Source organism: Manis javanica, chromosome 6, assembly GCF_040802235.1.
Source record: "Manis javanica isolate MJ-LG chromosome 6, MJ_LKY, whole genome shotgun sequence".
Classification (NCBI taxonomy): domain Eukaryota; kingdom Metazoa; phylum Chordata; class Mammalia; order Pholidota; family Manidae; genus Manis; species Manis javanica.
In genome coordinates this window covers 142,718,945-142,736,173 of record NC_133161.1, presented here as the reverse complement: position 1 = coordinate 142,736,173, position 17,229 = coordinate 142,718,945, and the positions used below count along the sequence as shown (strand labels likewise).

General features: G+C 45.7%; 1 protein-coding gene across 3 annotated transcripts in view; it reads left to right on the top strand.

The window, feature by feature from the left end:
- Window positions 1-17,229, top strand: part of SORL1 (sortilin related receptor 1) — a 136,407-nt gene that overhangs the window by 26,017 nt on the left and 93,161 nt on the right. For all 3 annotated transcript variants that reach the window (XR_005054275.2, XM_073239591.1, XM_036992685.2), the window contains exons 4-7: window positions 1,547-1,708; window positions 3,124-3,191; window positions 8,034-8,214; window positions 17,061-17,162. Coding sequence is in view for 2 of the 3 variants with exons in the window: in XM_073239591.1 (XP_073095692.1) it covers window positions 1,547-1,708; window positions 3,124-3,191; window positions 8,034-8,214; window positions 17,061-17,162 (513 nt within the window). In the remaining variant the exon portion in view is untranslated. The remainder of the gene's footprint in view (window positions 1-1,546; window positions 1,709-3,123; window positions 3,192-8,033; window positions 8,215-17,060; window positions 17,163-17,229) is intronic.

Genomic DNA, 17,229 nt, shown 5'->3' with positions numbered 1-17,229 from the left:
CTAGGGAACACTTCTTGTGCCAAAAATCATCGCGGTGTGCTTTGCATCGTGATTGTTTTTATAACATTGCTTTTGCTTATGGTCGTTTTTGCTTCCGAAACACTTACTACCCTTTAAAATCAGATTTAACTAGGCTTCTGCTAGAGTTTTTGCCTTAGAGGCTGTGGAGGAAGCATGAGAGAAAGAACACATCAAACATGTCCCTGGGAAGTTTGCGGTCTAGATTTGGGGAGAGAGAGGGCCAAGGAAAAGGAGCCAGAACATAAGAAAGCGATGTGCAAAAAAGTGCAAAATATTAGTGCACGCCTGAAGCCATTAGTGCAGAAAGATTCAGGGCTAAGACCGATCAGCTGGTCAGGTGGAATCAGTTAGGGTAAGTCCTGGACTGGGTTCCTCTGGGTTGGGGTGTCGGTGGGGCGGGGCCCCCCGGCAGAGCAGTGCCCCCTCGCTCTCTGGGAGCAGGCGTTCTCCTCCCCACCTCCCCTGGGCGCTCAGGGCCTGCCCCAGTCTGCACTGCCCAGCTCTATTTCTCCTCATTTCCCTCAGGTCCTCAAGACTGCCAGCAAACCCATGCTGGGTGTTTTGCCCCCTCCTTTGTTCCTAAGCTCCAAGTGCCCTGGACTTGGGACGTTCTGTCCCTAGGGGAGCCTCATGTGCCCTCCAAGGCCTGGACCTCCCATGAAGTCATTTCTTGTTGCCCAAACTAGCACTGATCCGCCTGCCCTCACAGGACTCTGTCCCTGGCTTCTCACTTCTGCCTGGAACTGTAGTTAGCCGCAAACTTTGGGCTGCAAGCTACTTAGGAGGAAGGGCCCCGTGTTTTCCCTGCGGCGCCCCCATCCTCTGGTCCACAGAGGGTTTCCGGTGCACGTTTGTTCAGTTGAATTGCCTTGTCCCTTTCCCCTTGAGAGCTCTTCAGGCTGGCGGCCACTGTCCAGCCAGCCTTGTTCAAAGTTACTCACCCGTGCGGAAGCAAAATAAGGTGAGGCCCTGCTCACCGGGGCTACTTCCTGCTGTGTCCCAGAGTGAGTCTGCCGGCTGCAGTGGCTGCTTGGGACTCAGCCGCCCTGTCACCTGGTCTAGGGGCAAGAAGCAGCTAATCTTCCAGATGGGTGTGATTTTAGGGATTTTCCTGGAAAGGCATGAACCATAGCTGCTCAGAGGATGCAGAGATAGTCAGCAGGCCCATCTGTGTGTGGCCCATCTGAAGAGTGGGACTTCTCTGTCGCAGCTCCCAGTAGCCACCCTCCGACTGATCGAGTGACTCGCCAGGGTGTGAGAATAGGCAGGTCAGTTGAGAGAAGAAATAGAAAGGCTTGGCTGGTGTCCTGGACTGGCTGAAGGAGAGCACCCTCCGGTCTCACCCCACTTGCCACTGAGCCTTATTTGGGGTGCACCATGTCCCTTGATTGCCAGGAGGTGGTGAGAGCCTCATGGAAGCCCCCCGGGCCCGGCTCTGCCCCGCTGTGTGCGTGCCCTCAGACGCTGTTGGAGCGTGTACGTGGCTCTGGCCAGGGCCTGCTCTAACTCGTCTTGTCTCTTACAGTACATCTTTGCAGATGCTTATGCCCAGTACCTCTGGATCACGTTCGACTTCTGCAACACTATCCAGGGCTTTTCCATCCCATTCCGGGCAGCCGATCTCCTTCTGCATAGCAAGGCCTCCAACCTTCTCCTGGGCTTTGACAGGTCTCACCCCAACAAGCAGGTAAGAGCTTCCGGAGCCCAGTCAGGTGGGGCTCCTTGGGTTTTCTGTCCCGCCCGTGTGGATTGCGTGTCCTTTGGGTGACCTCCCCCGGCCCCTCCCTCCTCCTCTCTCAGGCTTCACCTTGATAGCTACTATTTCATTTCCCGTGGCTAAGGCGAAACATATCCCCTGGCACCCTCAGCCTGTCTCACAGCCAGGGAGAGACGCTGAGCCCCCGGCTGGCCCTGGTTCATTAGCCAACATGCCTTCTAGGCTCTATGCACCTTTGTTAGTCCTGGGGGTAAATCGAGGCCCTGGAATCTAATTGGGGAGAGCCAGGGAGAGGTCTGCAGTCTGAGCTCTGCTGAGACCTCTTTTCAGATTCCTGTTCTACCTTTCCCACCCTCCACCTCAAACATACAGCCTTTGCCTACCATTTATATGACCTCACCATGAACGTTCATACTTCTCCTTGGTGTGCATGTGCATACCCCATGGTGTGTGCATTTTCCTCCTTGAATCCAGATGTGGAGACGGGTGAGAGATGGGGAGGGAGCCTGACTGGGTTTATATATCAAGCTTGAAACCTGCCAAGTCAAGAGATTGGTCTGGTAAAATCCTCTGAAACCTGTGTGAAACCCTGTCCTGCAGGAGTGGATTTATGATGAGTTTTGAGTGGCTTTGCTCAGAGGAGCCTTAGAACATTTCTTTTTTCATTGCAGATTGTTTACCCACAACATGATCTGTTTACCTTCACTTGCCTTAGGTAGTGACCTGAGTATGGGCTGGGTTCGTTTACTGGTGTAGGTGGATTGTTGTTATTTTTGGTCTCCTGGTTCATAACACATGGTCACCAGGGCCAGACTTGGATCATGTCTTTGGAAATTGAGGAGTTTGGGCAAAGTCAGTTGCTCACTGCCATTCCCCATGTATTCAGCAGGTCCCTTTGTGTTGTGACTCTGTATACTTAGCCAGTGTCCTCTCTATTTATTTTTATTCAGCGTGGCCCATTTTGGGATTTTAAGGACACCTATTTCCCAGGCAAGAAATACTGAATATAATCCTTCTGTTTTTACCATCAGCTGAGGGCTAGTCTTGAGTAAAGTATACTTTCTGGTAATCCATAAATGGAAGACACATCACGATCATTTTCCATCCGGTTGCTGTGGGGACCTTAGTGTCTGTGGAGAAGAACCGAGGTGTCAGTCGGCCCTTCCTCCCGGGTGTGCATTTGGGGTGGCCGGGCTGGCCCTGGCCATCTTGGTGTCTGCCCTCACAGACAGCAGCTACCTAAGGTGGGGGATCCATGAGCGTTTGGTGGTGAGGCCATTCAGGCTGTGTGTCCTCTGACTTCATGACCCCTTCGTGCTGCTTTGGGTTGTTTTTTTTTTTTTTTTTGAGAGGGCATCTCTCATATTTTGCTTTGGTTTTCACAGCTATGGAAGTCCGATGATTTTGGCCAGACCTGGATCATGATTCAGGAGCACGTGAAGTCCTTTTCCTGGTAAGTCCTGCTGCCATCTAAGGAATCTGAATTACAGGCTCTCCTTTCTGTAGTTCTAGGTCCTTTAGGGAGGATCGATCTGCCCTCATCTGACTATGAAACCTTTGGTTCAGGAAATACATATTCCAGCCTGGGGAATTAGAGCTTCAGGGATAGAACGCTCCCTCGGTGGGGGGGATGAGAGGGGAAGGCGATGGGTGAGCTTTGGCATTTTTCAGTCCACCAGGGAACCCAGGGCAGTCCTGAAGCCCCTCATGTATTAGAATTTCTTAGGACCTTCATTTCTGGAGGATCTTATCAGAAGTGGGGATTTTTCTCTATATAAGATTCATTCATTTGTTCATTCATGATGTATTTTTTTGACTCTCTAAATGCAAAACATGCTAGATGCTTTAAGGTATAAGTTGAATAATTTATAGATACAGTTATTAAGGAGATTGTAGTTTAGGAGGTAAGAAAAGACGTTTTGGGCATGTAACGCATATTATGAAAGAAGCACAGAAGTTGTGGACACAGCATGAGAAGCCAGAGGTGGGACATATTCCTTCCAGATGGGAAGATCACAGGTCCACGGAGGAGGTCCTGTTGATACAGGGTGTGCGCAGCAGGTAGGGTGTAGCAGGAGGGGTGTGGAATGCAGGACAGGAATTCTAGACAGGGACAGAACGGCCAAAGGCACGAGACACTGTGGCGCTTGAGTGGAGGCCATTGAGTCTTGCATTTGGACAGTGTGGTGGGTGAAGTTTGGAAAGGAATATTGGTATCAGAACCTGCAGTGCTTGGTAGAAGAACTTGATTGACTTCTGAAAGCAATAGGGAGCTCTTGTGAAGGAAAGTGAAGTCAGCAGGGCCGTACTTTAAGTACAGTTGTTCCAAGACACAGTTTCTTCTGATTTTTTACTGTTATGGGGATATGATGTAAAATCCTGGATACATGAATTTGTCCATGTGCAGGCAAATGTGTAGAACAGATTCCTGGGAGTGGACTTCCTGGTCAGTGGGCTGCTCGAAATTGACACCTCCCAGATTGACTCTTGACCCTTCACTGCCCCAAGTCAGCCCCAACTGTAATCCCATCTATTTCAGTTTCTGGTTGCTGAGACCAAGAACTTCGAGTCATTCTTGATTCCATATTTGTTCCTTGCTTCGCATTCAATCTGTCAGGAAATCCTATGGCTCTACCCTCAATATATATCCGGGAACTACCACTCTGCTACTATTACTCCAAGCACCATTGTCACTCATCAGTCATCCAGCTGGTCTTTCTGCTTCCACTCTTGTCTTTCTATAATTAATTCTCAGTACAAGGCCAGATTGATCCTGTTAAAACTAGGTTGGATCATGTTGTTCTGTGCTTTGAACCCTTTAATATGCAGCATCATTTCTCTCAGATGGAATGCTGGGTACATTCCTACCACAGGGCCTTTGCACTTGCTGTTTTCTCTGTCTTGAATGCTCTTACTCAGGAGACACTTACTGCTTACTCCACTACCTCATTCAGATCTGCTAAAATAATACCTTCTAAGTGAGGCTTATCCTGAGGATCCTATTAAAGTGACAACTACTCTCCTGTCACTCCCAATCTGCTGTACCCTGATCTAGTCTTTATTTTTTGCATGGTAGTTGAGTACTTAACTTACTGTGCTTATTATTTGCTTATCTTTCTTCAATAGAATAAAAGCCCCACAGGGGCAGGATTTTTGACAGTTTAGTGCACTGATATATCCCCAGAGATGGAAGTATTGAAATGGTAAATTTGGTACAGATTGCCAAATTTCCTATAGAAAGTGTCAAATTTTGTCCTTATCTCAACAACATAGAATTGTGTCTCTCCCCACAACCAGTGTGTCAGGTAAGAAATAATATCTTAGTGTAGCTTTAATGTGCATTCTTAAAATTGTAACTTGGTTGAGGGTCATTTTCATTTCTTTTTGTATGTGTGGTGTGACATGTGCTTCTTTGCCCTTTTTTTTATTGGATTGTTTGATTTTTTTTTTAATTATTGGTTTCCTGGAGCCCTTTTATATATTTGAGATCAGTCCTTTGTGATGTGAGATAGCTTGTATGTGCTGTACATCCATTGATATTTATGTTTTCCAGTTTGTCATTTGCCCTTTGGCTGTTACATGCAGTTGTGGTCCCATAAACTGTCATGGCCCAACAAGATGTGGACACTACTTCTTTCAGCCCTCTGTTTGAAGAGCAATGTCTTTGGGTTAGTCTTGCTTCCTTCGTGATTGAGGACATACAGATGGGCCCAGGGAAGGGCCTTACAGCTGAGGATCTGCAGGCCCCAGTGGACCTCTTCTTCATACAGGGCAGCTGTTTCTGACCCTTTTGTGATTTTCCTTGGGCAGGGGTTGTAGAGTTTTAATTTAATCTCATTCAAGTACAGCCTGTACCCAAAGAATACCATTAGAATGTTCTTTAGCTTTATTTGAATTTTAAAGAGACAGAGTGCCCTTTTATCTGTTTGGGGACCCATATATTAAGAGGGCAAACCAGCAGCACGCTCGCTACATAGAGGAAGTTCATGTTCAGGAACTGGCGTGTTGTACCTTCCGCCTTTGTGCAGGCATGCAGATAGCCATCCTAGGAGGAGGGACTGGCCTCTTATTTTACATAATTACCTGTCTGGTGTCAGAGAATTTCAGGCTATTTGGGGGATTTCCCCCTAGGATTGCCTGTAGTAAGTGAGAGTGTAATCTAACCTCTCCGGGAATAGTGGTATACATTTGTTCAGTCATGCTTGGCAGCCTGGGAGCAGCAGGGGTGAGGAAAACCAGTGATTTGTGCTGCCCAGAGCTGGAGATGGGCACGACAGCACGGGAAGGGACTCTCAGTGAGGGCCTCAAGGATGCCGTGTGGAGCGTCACTGCAGGATTCAAGTGAGGCAGGTGAGGCCAGGTGAGGACTGATAACTGTAGAGCAAGGCTTGGAATTTCCAAATGAAGGCAAAAAGAGCAGAAAGTAGCTGTGAGTGAGCATGAGACGTAGAAAGCTCGTGATCGCCAAGTCCAAGAGTTTGTAGGTGGAGTGGCTCTCAGTAATGAGAGGTTCAAGTAGGGATTACAGAAGAAAATTGGGATGAAAGGCACAACTCTTTCCATCTCTAGGTACTTGGCCAATGCCCTTGACCAGGAAAGGACAGTAGAGGGGAGCTTGGTCTCAAATATCTTAACAAAGGTCCTTTCCTCTCTGCCTTTTAAAAATATCCAGCCGCATCACTTAATTTGCATATCCTCTAGGGTAGAGGAAGTCCTTTAATCGGTACTTCTAATTGTAGAAGAGAACGCGCTGCCACCCCCACACACATGCACACAGCATCTAATAATGAACAGTTGTCTCCGGGTTGGGAGACACATGCCTTCTGGTTCCCACCGTGCCCTGCTAAGACTGCATTGTAGAGCCGAAGTTACATCTGTTTTTCTATTTCTTATCTCTCCCCTTTTCCTTTCTTCCCACCTTCCCTCCTCCCTTGTTCCCTCCCTCTCTCTGTCTTTCTTCTAGAACATGCCCTTGACTGTACATCTTTGAAGGAATTTTATGTCATTGCCTTCATTATCCCGAGAGCCACTGGGCATGTGCAGTGGTATAGAGACAGCTACCCAGGCGAGGCCTCCTGCCTGCCCTCGGGTCATCACTGCCCCCTCACTGTGAAGCTCTCTTCCTGATTTTTCTAATTACTCCTCCAGCCTGCTGCATGGTCTGCCTGGCCTCGGTGTCCCTCTGAATGTCAGCAACCTGGGGAGGATTTGTCATCCTCTGTCTGGGGCCTTATTTGGGGGAACACCAGTTCAGAGATTCTTCTCTGAGGTGGTTTGACCTCCTCACCCTGCAGTTTTCGGTTTGGGATAGTTTTTGTCATATGGCCCACGGATTCAAGGCAGCAAGGATAATCAGTTCAACTAGGAAACCCTGTAGGGTGAAAAGAAACATAAGACGTGGCCTTTAAAGGCACCTGCACTTTCTCTAGACAAACACACTGTGGTGAACAATATAATACAGTGAGTAAAAAGCACCACTGAATAAAGGAACATGAGTGATTCCGAAATCCACCCATCCAGGGTGGTTTTCTACCTTTGAAATTGAGTGCTGCAGGGATAACACTGCTAGTGTTGGGAGGAGGGTGGAGGGGAGGGGGGGCGTTGGGGGAAGGCTTCCTGGAAAAGGGGACTTGAACTTGACCCCCGAAGATGAGTAGGATTTGTACGTGCAGATCCGGAGGATGGGTGCAAGGGCTGTGGTGTTGGCCAAAGCACAGGAGGACAAATGAGCCCTGCATTTTGGAAAGACGTCAAGGAGACCAGTATGAGCAAGGACACGAACCTGTGAATTTGGATTACACAGATCGGTGACAGCAGCCCAGGACAGACAGAAAGGGAAACGGCAGGCCCTATAGGAGGCTCAGGCTCATTGCTCCCTAATGTGGTTTCCTCTTTGGTACATGTTCTCGGGAGAAGGTCGCATCCTGCGTAAACACCCTCCTTCATTCCTCTGGGGTTCATAACTTGAGGCCAGAAACTTCCTGCCTCAAGCAGTCCATTGCTTATGATTCTGAAACCTGCCATCTTTATTTCTTTCCCTGCTTCTTAAGCATGGCCAGAGCTTGCCTTGTGCAAAACCCAAGATGCTTTGAAAAATAGCCGTCAGAACATACAGCACTTTGCAAATGGCCGTTCCTCTCCCTCTCCCGAGCTGAGGAGCGGCCAAAGGGCTCTGCTTGCGGCACAGAGAGCATCAGTCGGGGATCCCACCGTGTGTCCCTAAATTCTAGCTGACGGAACCTCTGTGCCTCCAGTGATGAAGCATGGAAATGACAGCCACTTTTTTTTGCTCTAGGGGAATCGATCCGTATGACAAGCCAAACACCGTCTACGTCGCACGGCATGAGCCCTCTGGCTACTCCACGGTTTTCCGCAGTACGGACTTCTTCCTGTCCCGGGAGAACCAGGAAGTCATCCTGGAGGAAGTGAGAGACTTTCAGCTTCGGGACAAATACATGTTTGCTACAAAGGTGGTGGTAAGTTGAAGGCTAAGGAATAAGCTGCTTTTTTAGTTTTCCTTTCTGCGGTTTGGCCTGCTCTGATGAAGCAGGTGAATTTGCACAGGTAGGTACGGGTCGATGTGCCCAGGGGAGGTTGGCTGTAGGGTGCTGAGCTTGGGTGAAAACTCCCAAGGGTGTTGGGTGCCCCAGGCAGGTTGGAGGAGTGGAGAAGCTTAGACAGCCACTCACAATGTTTTGGTGGCTTCCTGATAGCAGAACATCTTTGCTGAATACATACTTCCTTGAAATCCCAATTTTCAGAACCCAGAAAGGAGTGGGAGGGGCTCAGGGGCTTTTCTCTTTAATCCCACTGCCTGATTTCCTTTCACATTAGGCCGATTTCTTTGCGAATTTTGGACACATGTTAATTTACATGGCTAATAGAATGTGTAGTCATTGGCTAGTGGGAGTTAATGCTCTAAGAAAAGCAGTAATTAAGCTTCCAGCTGTCAGTAAGTAGCTTAACTCTCAGCCTTTGGGAAAATCATCCCCTTGATTGGATGTGTTGGGGGCCAGATGCTGAAATGGTGGGCTTGCTCGTTTACAAGCAAGGTTGATTATTTAACAGGACTTGCCTTGCAACTGTATCACATTGCAAGTTGGGGCTTGTGTAAAGGAAAAAACCAGGCCTGGCCAAGAGCAGGTTGGTCTACTACTCCTGGAGGGCTATGAGCTTGCTTTCTGAAAGGCAGCCATCCCCTCAATAACCTCCCGCTCTGCTGAAGGCCTCTTGTAACCAGAAGGTTGCTCTGCTTTCTGTCACTGTTCACCTGAGGGACTAAAGTCAGATGTCATGTTTTTCTTCCACGTTCTCATATGATTGGTGCCTGGCCAGGCAGAAGGAGGTCAATCCCCCTAGGAGGATTCTAGGGTAGAGAGAGGACCTCCCCACCAGGGAGAGCAGAGAGTAGTTGGAATGAGATGTGAGTGGCTAAAGGCAGGAAGGGTTCCTCATTACATATCTTGTAAAATTGTTTCTAAAACCATGCAACTGGCAGTTTTTCTTGTCGGGCTGTGTGCCCTGGGTCACTGCCTGGATCATTCCTTCACACACTTGCACACACATCCCAGCCCAAGGGCACACGTATCCTTGAATTGGCTCGGGCAGGAAGGTGGGTGTGGGAATGCGGAGGTCAGGGGCCTTGTCCAGTTCCAGGACTGGTCCGTGTCCAGTTCCAGGACTGTCTCCAGCCCTCCAGGGTCCACAGGCTTTCCTGCTTTAGGTCTGGGGCCTTCATTTATTTGTTTGTTTTAATTTCTTGATTTTCAAACCCAGTGGTTGGTTTCAAGATCGGTCCTGCTGATGGAGTTGGGGCTGAGTACTTGAGCTTTTTCTAGATCTCACACCCAGGAGTGTTATATCCCAGTTGGAACTTGCTGTGCCTTCCACCCCAGCCTCACAGCTGTGTCTGTTCTGCAGACGTAGCTGCCATGCAGTGTGGTGGAACACCTTTACTTACCCCCGGCCGGGGGTCACATCAGGGGCTGTGTCTGTTTTGATCCTCACTGATCCAGTGCCCAGCATGTTGAACAATGCTTGATAGAGAGCCGATGTGCAGCAGACTCATGAACGCCATCTTTGCCTAATTGAGAAAGCTCGGGCTAGTTTTCGGCAGGGTGGGGGAATTAAGTTATTGGTACTTTTACAGTAACTCTCAACTCTCTGTACGGCTTCTCTGTGTATATTGTTTTGGTGCAAATTGTAGTTAATGTGTCTGCTCCTTCAGCACATGGGTGGGCCACCCGGTGGCAGCGTCAGTGGCGTTAGCTAGAGGCTTGAGGTAGGATGAGCTAGGCTACCACCGGTCAGTGTTCGTCACGTCGCGCTGTTAGTAGCCCCTGCAGTGCCCTCACGAGGGCACTTTTCACGAATGCAGACTGTGGGGTCTAAGGGCATTTTCCCCTGCGCAACCCCAGGATGCCTAAGAATCTCCCAAATTTGAGAGCTCTTCTCTGAGGCCTTCTATATGCAGAAGCTTTCGATAATATCAACTGTATGGTCAAAGGAACACTTGTCAGTGGTTAGATTGTTGAGAGAGGAAGCACAACTGGCTCTGGATGATAAAATGGGGGTTTTTGTCTTTTTTATTACACGAGACTCCTGAACCTTCAGGATAAATAACACTGCTTGGTTGGATAACCCTGTCAGTTCAGAGTGTTGAGGCCAACTGGTGTAACTTCTTATCTGGAGCGTGCCAATCCCTCAGGCTGCCCAGTTTGGGGAATTCAAGTGACTTTAATATTAAGTGGGTTTTCATCAAGTTAGGTAAGTCAAGGAAGTAATTACAAAATCATAGAAAATTGGTTTGTGCAATGAACTCTTTTGTTTTCCTGCAGCACCATGAGTGATTACAACTCTTTGAAAGTTAGTTTTTTAGAACCTGTGAGGACAGCCCTCTGGGTCTGCACTGGAGCTGGTGTCCATGTCTTCAGAACCCCATGGTGCCCTGTCGGCCTGGCTTTTACTTCATATGTCCTTTGTGTCCGATGCCCTTTGGTTTTTATTTTTGTTAACCCAAGTTTAATTTTTTTTCTTTGTCTTTTGACATGAAGTTCACTTACCTGTCTTACTAGTCCACACCCAGATGACAGGGCCATTAAACGAACGAGAAAGCGCCCCTGCAAATGGACCAATGTCATCTGTTAAGTTGGCAATATGTAGCAGTTAGGCTCTCTCTGGTAGATAACCATACTTAACAGAAAGTAGGAGGTGCCCGTGGATTAGCTGCTTCTCTCACAGCATCACCACCAGCTTATCCCGAAAGCCAGGCTCAGACATTTCTTGCGTATCGGTCATCCAGAGGTGTGGGCCCCATGAGTGCCTGCTGTGTCCTTCCAGTGATGCAGCCATGCCTCGCACGATGTATACACACTGTTCTAGAGCAGGGATGGGCAAGCTGTGGATTTTTACTTGTCTTTGTCGGCAGTGTTTTTCTGAAACAAGGCCGTGCTTAATTGTTTAAGTACTGTCCTTCACTGCTTTCATGTTCTAGGGGCAGAACTGAGTAGTTGCCAAGAGGCAGGATGGCCCACAAAATCTAAAATATTTCTGTGTGGACCTCACAGAAAAAGTTTGCCAACCCTTGTTGCAGAGGCAGGTTTGTGTTACCCTTTCAGTTGGCATCAGGCAATCGGAAACCCCTAGTGTAAGAGGAAGACAAGTCTTAGGCATTACCTCTCACAGTTCAGATTACAGGCCCCACTAGATTGTTATGCCCTGTGTATGCTGGGTGTTATCTTGGGGATATTATGGCCAATTCAAATATCTTGCATGCTCCTGATGTCCCCAGAGAGCTCATTTTTCATTTGCTATTCTGACCAGCCAACCAGTGGTATTTCACTATGAAAAACCAATTTCTACCCTTCATTATGCTATTTTAAAGCATCTACTATTGATAGAGATAACAGGAAAACTTAGGCATTGCCTCAGGATTATGGGTATCTACATGAGAAGTTAGCTGATAACAATTGAGGTGTGAATTACATGACAGCTGACCAAAACATAACAGTTGACAAAGTATTTTAATTATAACATTGCTTAAATGTATGCAGACATAAAGCTTAGGCTTAAGCACCTCACACTTGTAACTCATTTACAACAATAAGACCCAAACATATTTACGCAGATTAGAAATAAAACTATAATACCAGTAAATTTAAAATAGATTTTTATAACACTGGTATTGAGGTATATCATAGAATTAATCCTTTTATAGCATGTAATTCAGCAGTTTTTAGTATATTCACAAGGTTGTGTAATGCTCATGGCTACGTAATTCCAGACCAGTTTCATTGCCCCCAAAAGAAACTGCCCGTTATTATCATTTCCCATCCCCCCTCTCCTCCCAACCATGGACCTACTCTCTACCTACCTTTTGGGTTTGCCTACATATAATATGTGCCCTTGTGTGATTATTTTCTTTCATAGTATAATGTTTCCGGTTCTATCCATGTCCATAGATCATCAGAATTAATGTGTTTTTAGGTTGACTATTCCTTTTTTTGTGCCAGTTCAAATCTTCACTGAGCCCCACTCACGAATTTTTCTTTTGAGGTATTGTATTTTTTAACTGAAGAATTTCTGTTTGTTTCTTTTAAAAGTGATTTCTATTTGTTTATTGATATTCTCTATGTGGTGAGAATATTCTCATACTTTCCCTTAATTCTTGAGTCCATGGTTTCTTTTAGTTCTTTGAACATATTTACATAGGGGATTTTAATTTTTTGCTTAATAAGTCCAGTATGTGGCCTGCCCCAGGGATAGCTTCTATTGACTGAGAGTGTGTGTGTGTGTGTGTGTTGTGTGTGTGGGCCATACTTGGCTATTTGCCTGTCTTGTTGTTTTCTTTGTTGAAAACCAGACATTTGAAATGAAATGATCTGGCAACCCCTTTTCAGGATTTTTTGTTGCTTTTTGTTACTGTTGTTACTTTTTTTTGTTTTGCGAGTTTCCTGCTTTACTTTAAAGTTTGTATTCTTCAATGTGCATGGCTACTGAAGTGCTTAATTAGTTTAGTAGTCAGCTAATGATTGAACAGAGATTTCCTAAAATGCTTTGAACCAGTAAACCTGGCCCCCTTTGCTGAGGGCCTCTGAGCTTGTGCTGGGGGCATGCCTTCAAGACAGACTTCAACTCTGCCTTAGCCTTCACTTCCTGCGATACGGAGCCTCAGTGTTATTAGCCAGAGGTGAGCAATTAGGCCCTTTTCGGTTCCTTCCTGAGCCTACTTCCAGCTCTTGTGCATGTGACCTGTCGATTTCCTGGAAAATTCCAGAGCTTATCAGTGCATCTTAGGGACATCTTCCCCAGCTATTCCTCTAATGTTTTTTAGTTAGCCTTTTCTTAGGTCCAAGTGGCAATGCTTCTCTGGCAGCTGTGATGTTAAACTTTGCCATACTGTGTTCTGCGAATGTCCTGTGTGTAGGTTTGGTTGTACAGTGAGCTGATACAGGTTATATAAAGAGAAGACCTATGAATGCAGCTTTCAAGCAAGCTACCAGATCAAACAGTGACAGCCCTCTGGCTGTGGGGCATTTTGGAAGCTTCAAACCTATTCTGTCCTCTCTGGTTGGCTGCTAGGCTGGTGGTTTTCACAGCAGTTGTAGCTGCAGAGCTGTGGATTTCCAAGGCTACCGCAGAGCTAGAGAGAAGGGAATGGGATGAGGGGCAAGTCAGAACACCACCAAGTTGGCCATTCTTGCTGAGCTTCGGTTGAATTGACTACGTTTATTCAGCTTGAAGAAATGCTCTCTGGGTTTTTGCAAGCCTTTATTGAATTCCCAGCATTCTGAAAAAGTTGATTTTGAGGATTTTTGTCAGTATTCTTGTCACTTGTGTAGATGAAAGGATTTTCAGAGCTTTTTACTTTACCATTCTGGAAGGGTTCCTAATTAATATTGATTTGTAGATTTTGTATTATGGGCATTATCAAATCTACATAAAGGAACAGTTTCTACTGATATGAACTCCCCAGGTGCCCCCATTCAACCTCAATGTTATCTACATTCGCTATTATCTTTTTGGTTGTCTACCCCATCACTTATTTATTTATTTTTTCCTGGAGTATTGTAAAGCAAATATCAGAATATATCATTTTATGTATAAATATTTAGGAGTACACAACAATAATGTGGATGATGTTTTGCTGAGTCTTTGTTACTCCTGAGAGGAGAAGGTGACTGTGAAAGCTACAGCCCAGGTGCCTCTGAACTCATGTCCTTGTCCACCATGTGCTTTAGGGGGTCCCTCCCACCAGTTTTCTCTGTGAAACTTTCATTTGAATAGTTGACTGTGACATCCTTCGACCCTCTCTTGTCAAGGATGTATCATATTATTTAGTTCCTTTCTGCTCTTTTCTCCTTGACCTGTCTTTTTTTGGTATTCACATAATCTCAAACGTAAATATAAGTACACTCTCTGAAATTCAGATTATTCAGATACTTGTATTGCTTTATTTTTACTTAACGGAAATGAAAACACCAAATAGGAAAAATCTTATAAATTCTCAGGTCCTATATAATACTGGCATAAATTAAAACATTTAAGTAATTCCTAGTAGTTGATGAAGATATGTGTGCTGGGAAATAATGTCATTGGTGTAACCTTTTAGGAGAATCATTTGCTTAAATTTTGCTTCAAAAATGAAAATTCTGACCTAGGGAACTCTCGAAATGCACCCTACAGTGTTCCTGTCCACTTCTGAAAAAGGTAATATATACAAGTATGCTCACTGAAGTGGGCTTCTGGAAATAACCTCAATGTCCATCAGTAGCTGTTAAATAAAAGATGTCTAGAATACACTGTTAATGGAAAAAATTAAACTGTAGAACAGTAAGACACTCTTAATGAAAAGAGTTATGTAACACTATTTCTATCAAGATCTAGTTTGTGTATGAAAAGTAAAATTGGATGTATCGGTATACAGTTTGGTATTGTGTTTGGTTCCTGGTAACAGGTTAGAATGAAAGTGGCTTAAGCAAGGTGGAAGTTTATTCTTCTCACCAGTGCTGCCTAGAGGCACGCTGGTGTTTGGAGCCCTGGTGTTATTGGGGACCCAGGCCTCTGTCTGTTCTTACCATCCTAAGTAATGATTTCCATTCTCAAGGTTTTCTCAAGGTCCAGGACACCTGTACTAGCCTTCAGGTCTTATTGGAGTTAAGACGAATAAGGACAGACAGAGAGGCCACAATAGGGACCCCTTCCATCTGGTTCCATCACTTTAAGCAGCCTTCCTAGAAACCCAAGCCAACACTTCTGTGTACATCTCATTGATTGCTACTCAGTCACACAATCACACGGAGTTGTATAAAAGTCTGATTCGTGTGGCAGTCAGGGTCCTGTTGCTAAGGTGGAAGGGGATAGTGGGTGTTCCGAGTGTAGCAGTGTCTGTCACTATATACATATGCTTATATGTGGTGGCACACAGCATGTTATGCCCTGGAGGGCCCTGGTAAAGGATGCACAAAAACCTTTACCGGGGCACTCCAGGGCACAGCATGGAGTGATGAGTGGAGAGTAGGGAACAGACCTGCTACATTTTACCTTATACCTGTGTGTCCTGGTGGATGTTTTCCATGAGCACGTTTCACTGTTATAATCATGGTTAAGAAGACCTCAATGACAACCAAAGCCCATGGCTGAATAAGAAAAGTATTAGGCCTCATCTTACATCTCATAGTCCTGGTGTGGCAAGGTTAAGTTAATATCTTTCTTGGTGGCAGTAAAATATTACAGTGACTCATTAAGAATACATTAGGGGCAAGCCCGAATTGTCCAGGTTTAGGAATAATTCTCCCCAAAGCAAGGGGAATGGTCGTGTTTTGAGGTTTCTTACAACTTTTGTATTCTGTGATGTTTGCATTTACGGAGCTAAGACTGGTCTTGCTATGCATTCTCAATTCTCAGGCCTCCTGCGGCAATCATTCGGAACACTTACTAATGCAGGGTCTGGGTGTCACTGGGAAAAAGTGGCTCCTTTCTAAGCTGTAACCACAGTAGAAATAGTGAGACAATATAAAGTATAAAGTATGTGTTTCGTTGATATCTGTGTATTCATATATTTTTATAAAGACTTATGGAGGGTCATCTGACCTGTATACATAACTGTAAATTTTTATCGACTTAAGGAGGGCTTTTGGAATTTACACATAGCAGTTCTGCTGGGAATGGTTTTCTCATTCAGGTAATATGTTACATTTTTAATGGGCCCATCATTCTCTCTGGCTCCATATGGAGTACAGACAATTAACATGATTTTTCAGGGTGCGATTCTGGAAGGAGAGTTTTTTTTTTTAACTCTTTCTCTTCCTGGCTTCTTTAAAACAAACTGCTTTTAACCGTTTGTTTAGTGGTGGTTTGGAAAGATATACATATATGTGTATATATATATGTATGTATCTAATATCTATCTAGATACACTGCTCAAATGAATAAAAAATAACTTTATTAGCTTGCTCTTCAAATAGTAATTATTGGGCATAGGTGAGCACAGGGTATTCAGTTGTTAGGTTATAGTTAAGAGAAATTGTTATGTTCCTTACTCTTTAGGAATTTAAAATCTCTAATAAACAGTAGCAACATAGTCAAAGACAAATGAAGCCAAACTAACCCTTTCTGGCTGGGAATCCCAACATGTCTATATGTTAATAGTCACGTGTGTGATTATAGCCATGTGAGGGTGTCCTGATACATGTACAACACTGACCTTCAGCAACCAGTGACATACTTTTAGAGCTGGAAAAAAACCCATATGTAGAGCCATTACAGCAATTCTTACCCTGTTTTGAATCATTACCTTTTTTGAGAAGTATTAAAGATCAAAAACAGAATCAATGACAATTCCGTCAATGCTTGGTGCAAATTGAAGTGCTGTGACTCCATTATTCTTGTTGTCTGAAAGTAGTAGTCGAGAGGAGAGGAGGATATGTTTTGGGAGCCTGGGTGTATTTCACCGTGTGGCTCTGCCCCACTGGTCCCTTCAGCGTCAGCGCACCCTCCTCTCCTTTCACTCTCTGCTTAGGCTCTGGCAGCCTCCTCCCTCCCCCAAGCCCGAGTCCCCCCACCATACTGTTATCCTTCCTCCCCATCTAGTATCTGTGGAGTATCCAGTGTCTGTTGCAGACCAGGTGTCTAGGATGAAGCGCCATTCGTCCCCATTCGTCCAGTGATGGTGGTGGGCATTGCAAAAACGGGCAGTTGTTGTCATGCTAGCGATTCTGTGTTTTCAGTGGAATTGGAGGGGTCTGACTTTTCTGTTTCCTTCCATCTGTTGTGAGTGGCTATGATGTGACACATTGACTTTTTCCCTCCTTCTGTCTGGCAGCATCTCTCGGGCAGTCAGCAACCGTCTCCTGTCCAGCTCTGGGTCTCCTTTGGCCGGAAGCCCCTGCGAGCAGCCCAGTTTGTCACAAGACATCCTATTAATGTGAGTGGGGTTTGCCCGGGGGTGGCAAGAAGTGTCACTGTCCCCATGCAGAGCTCACCCCCTGCAG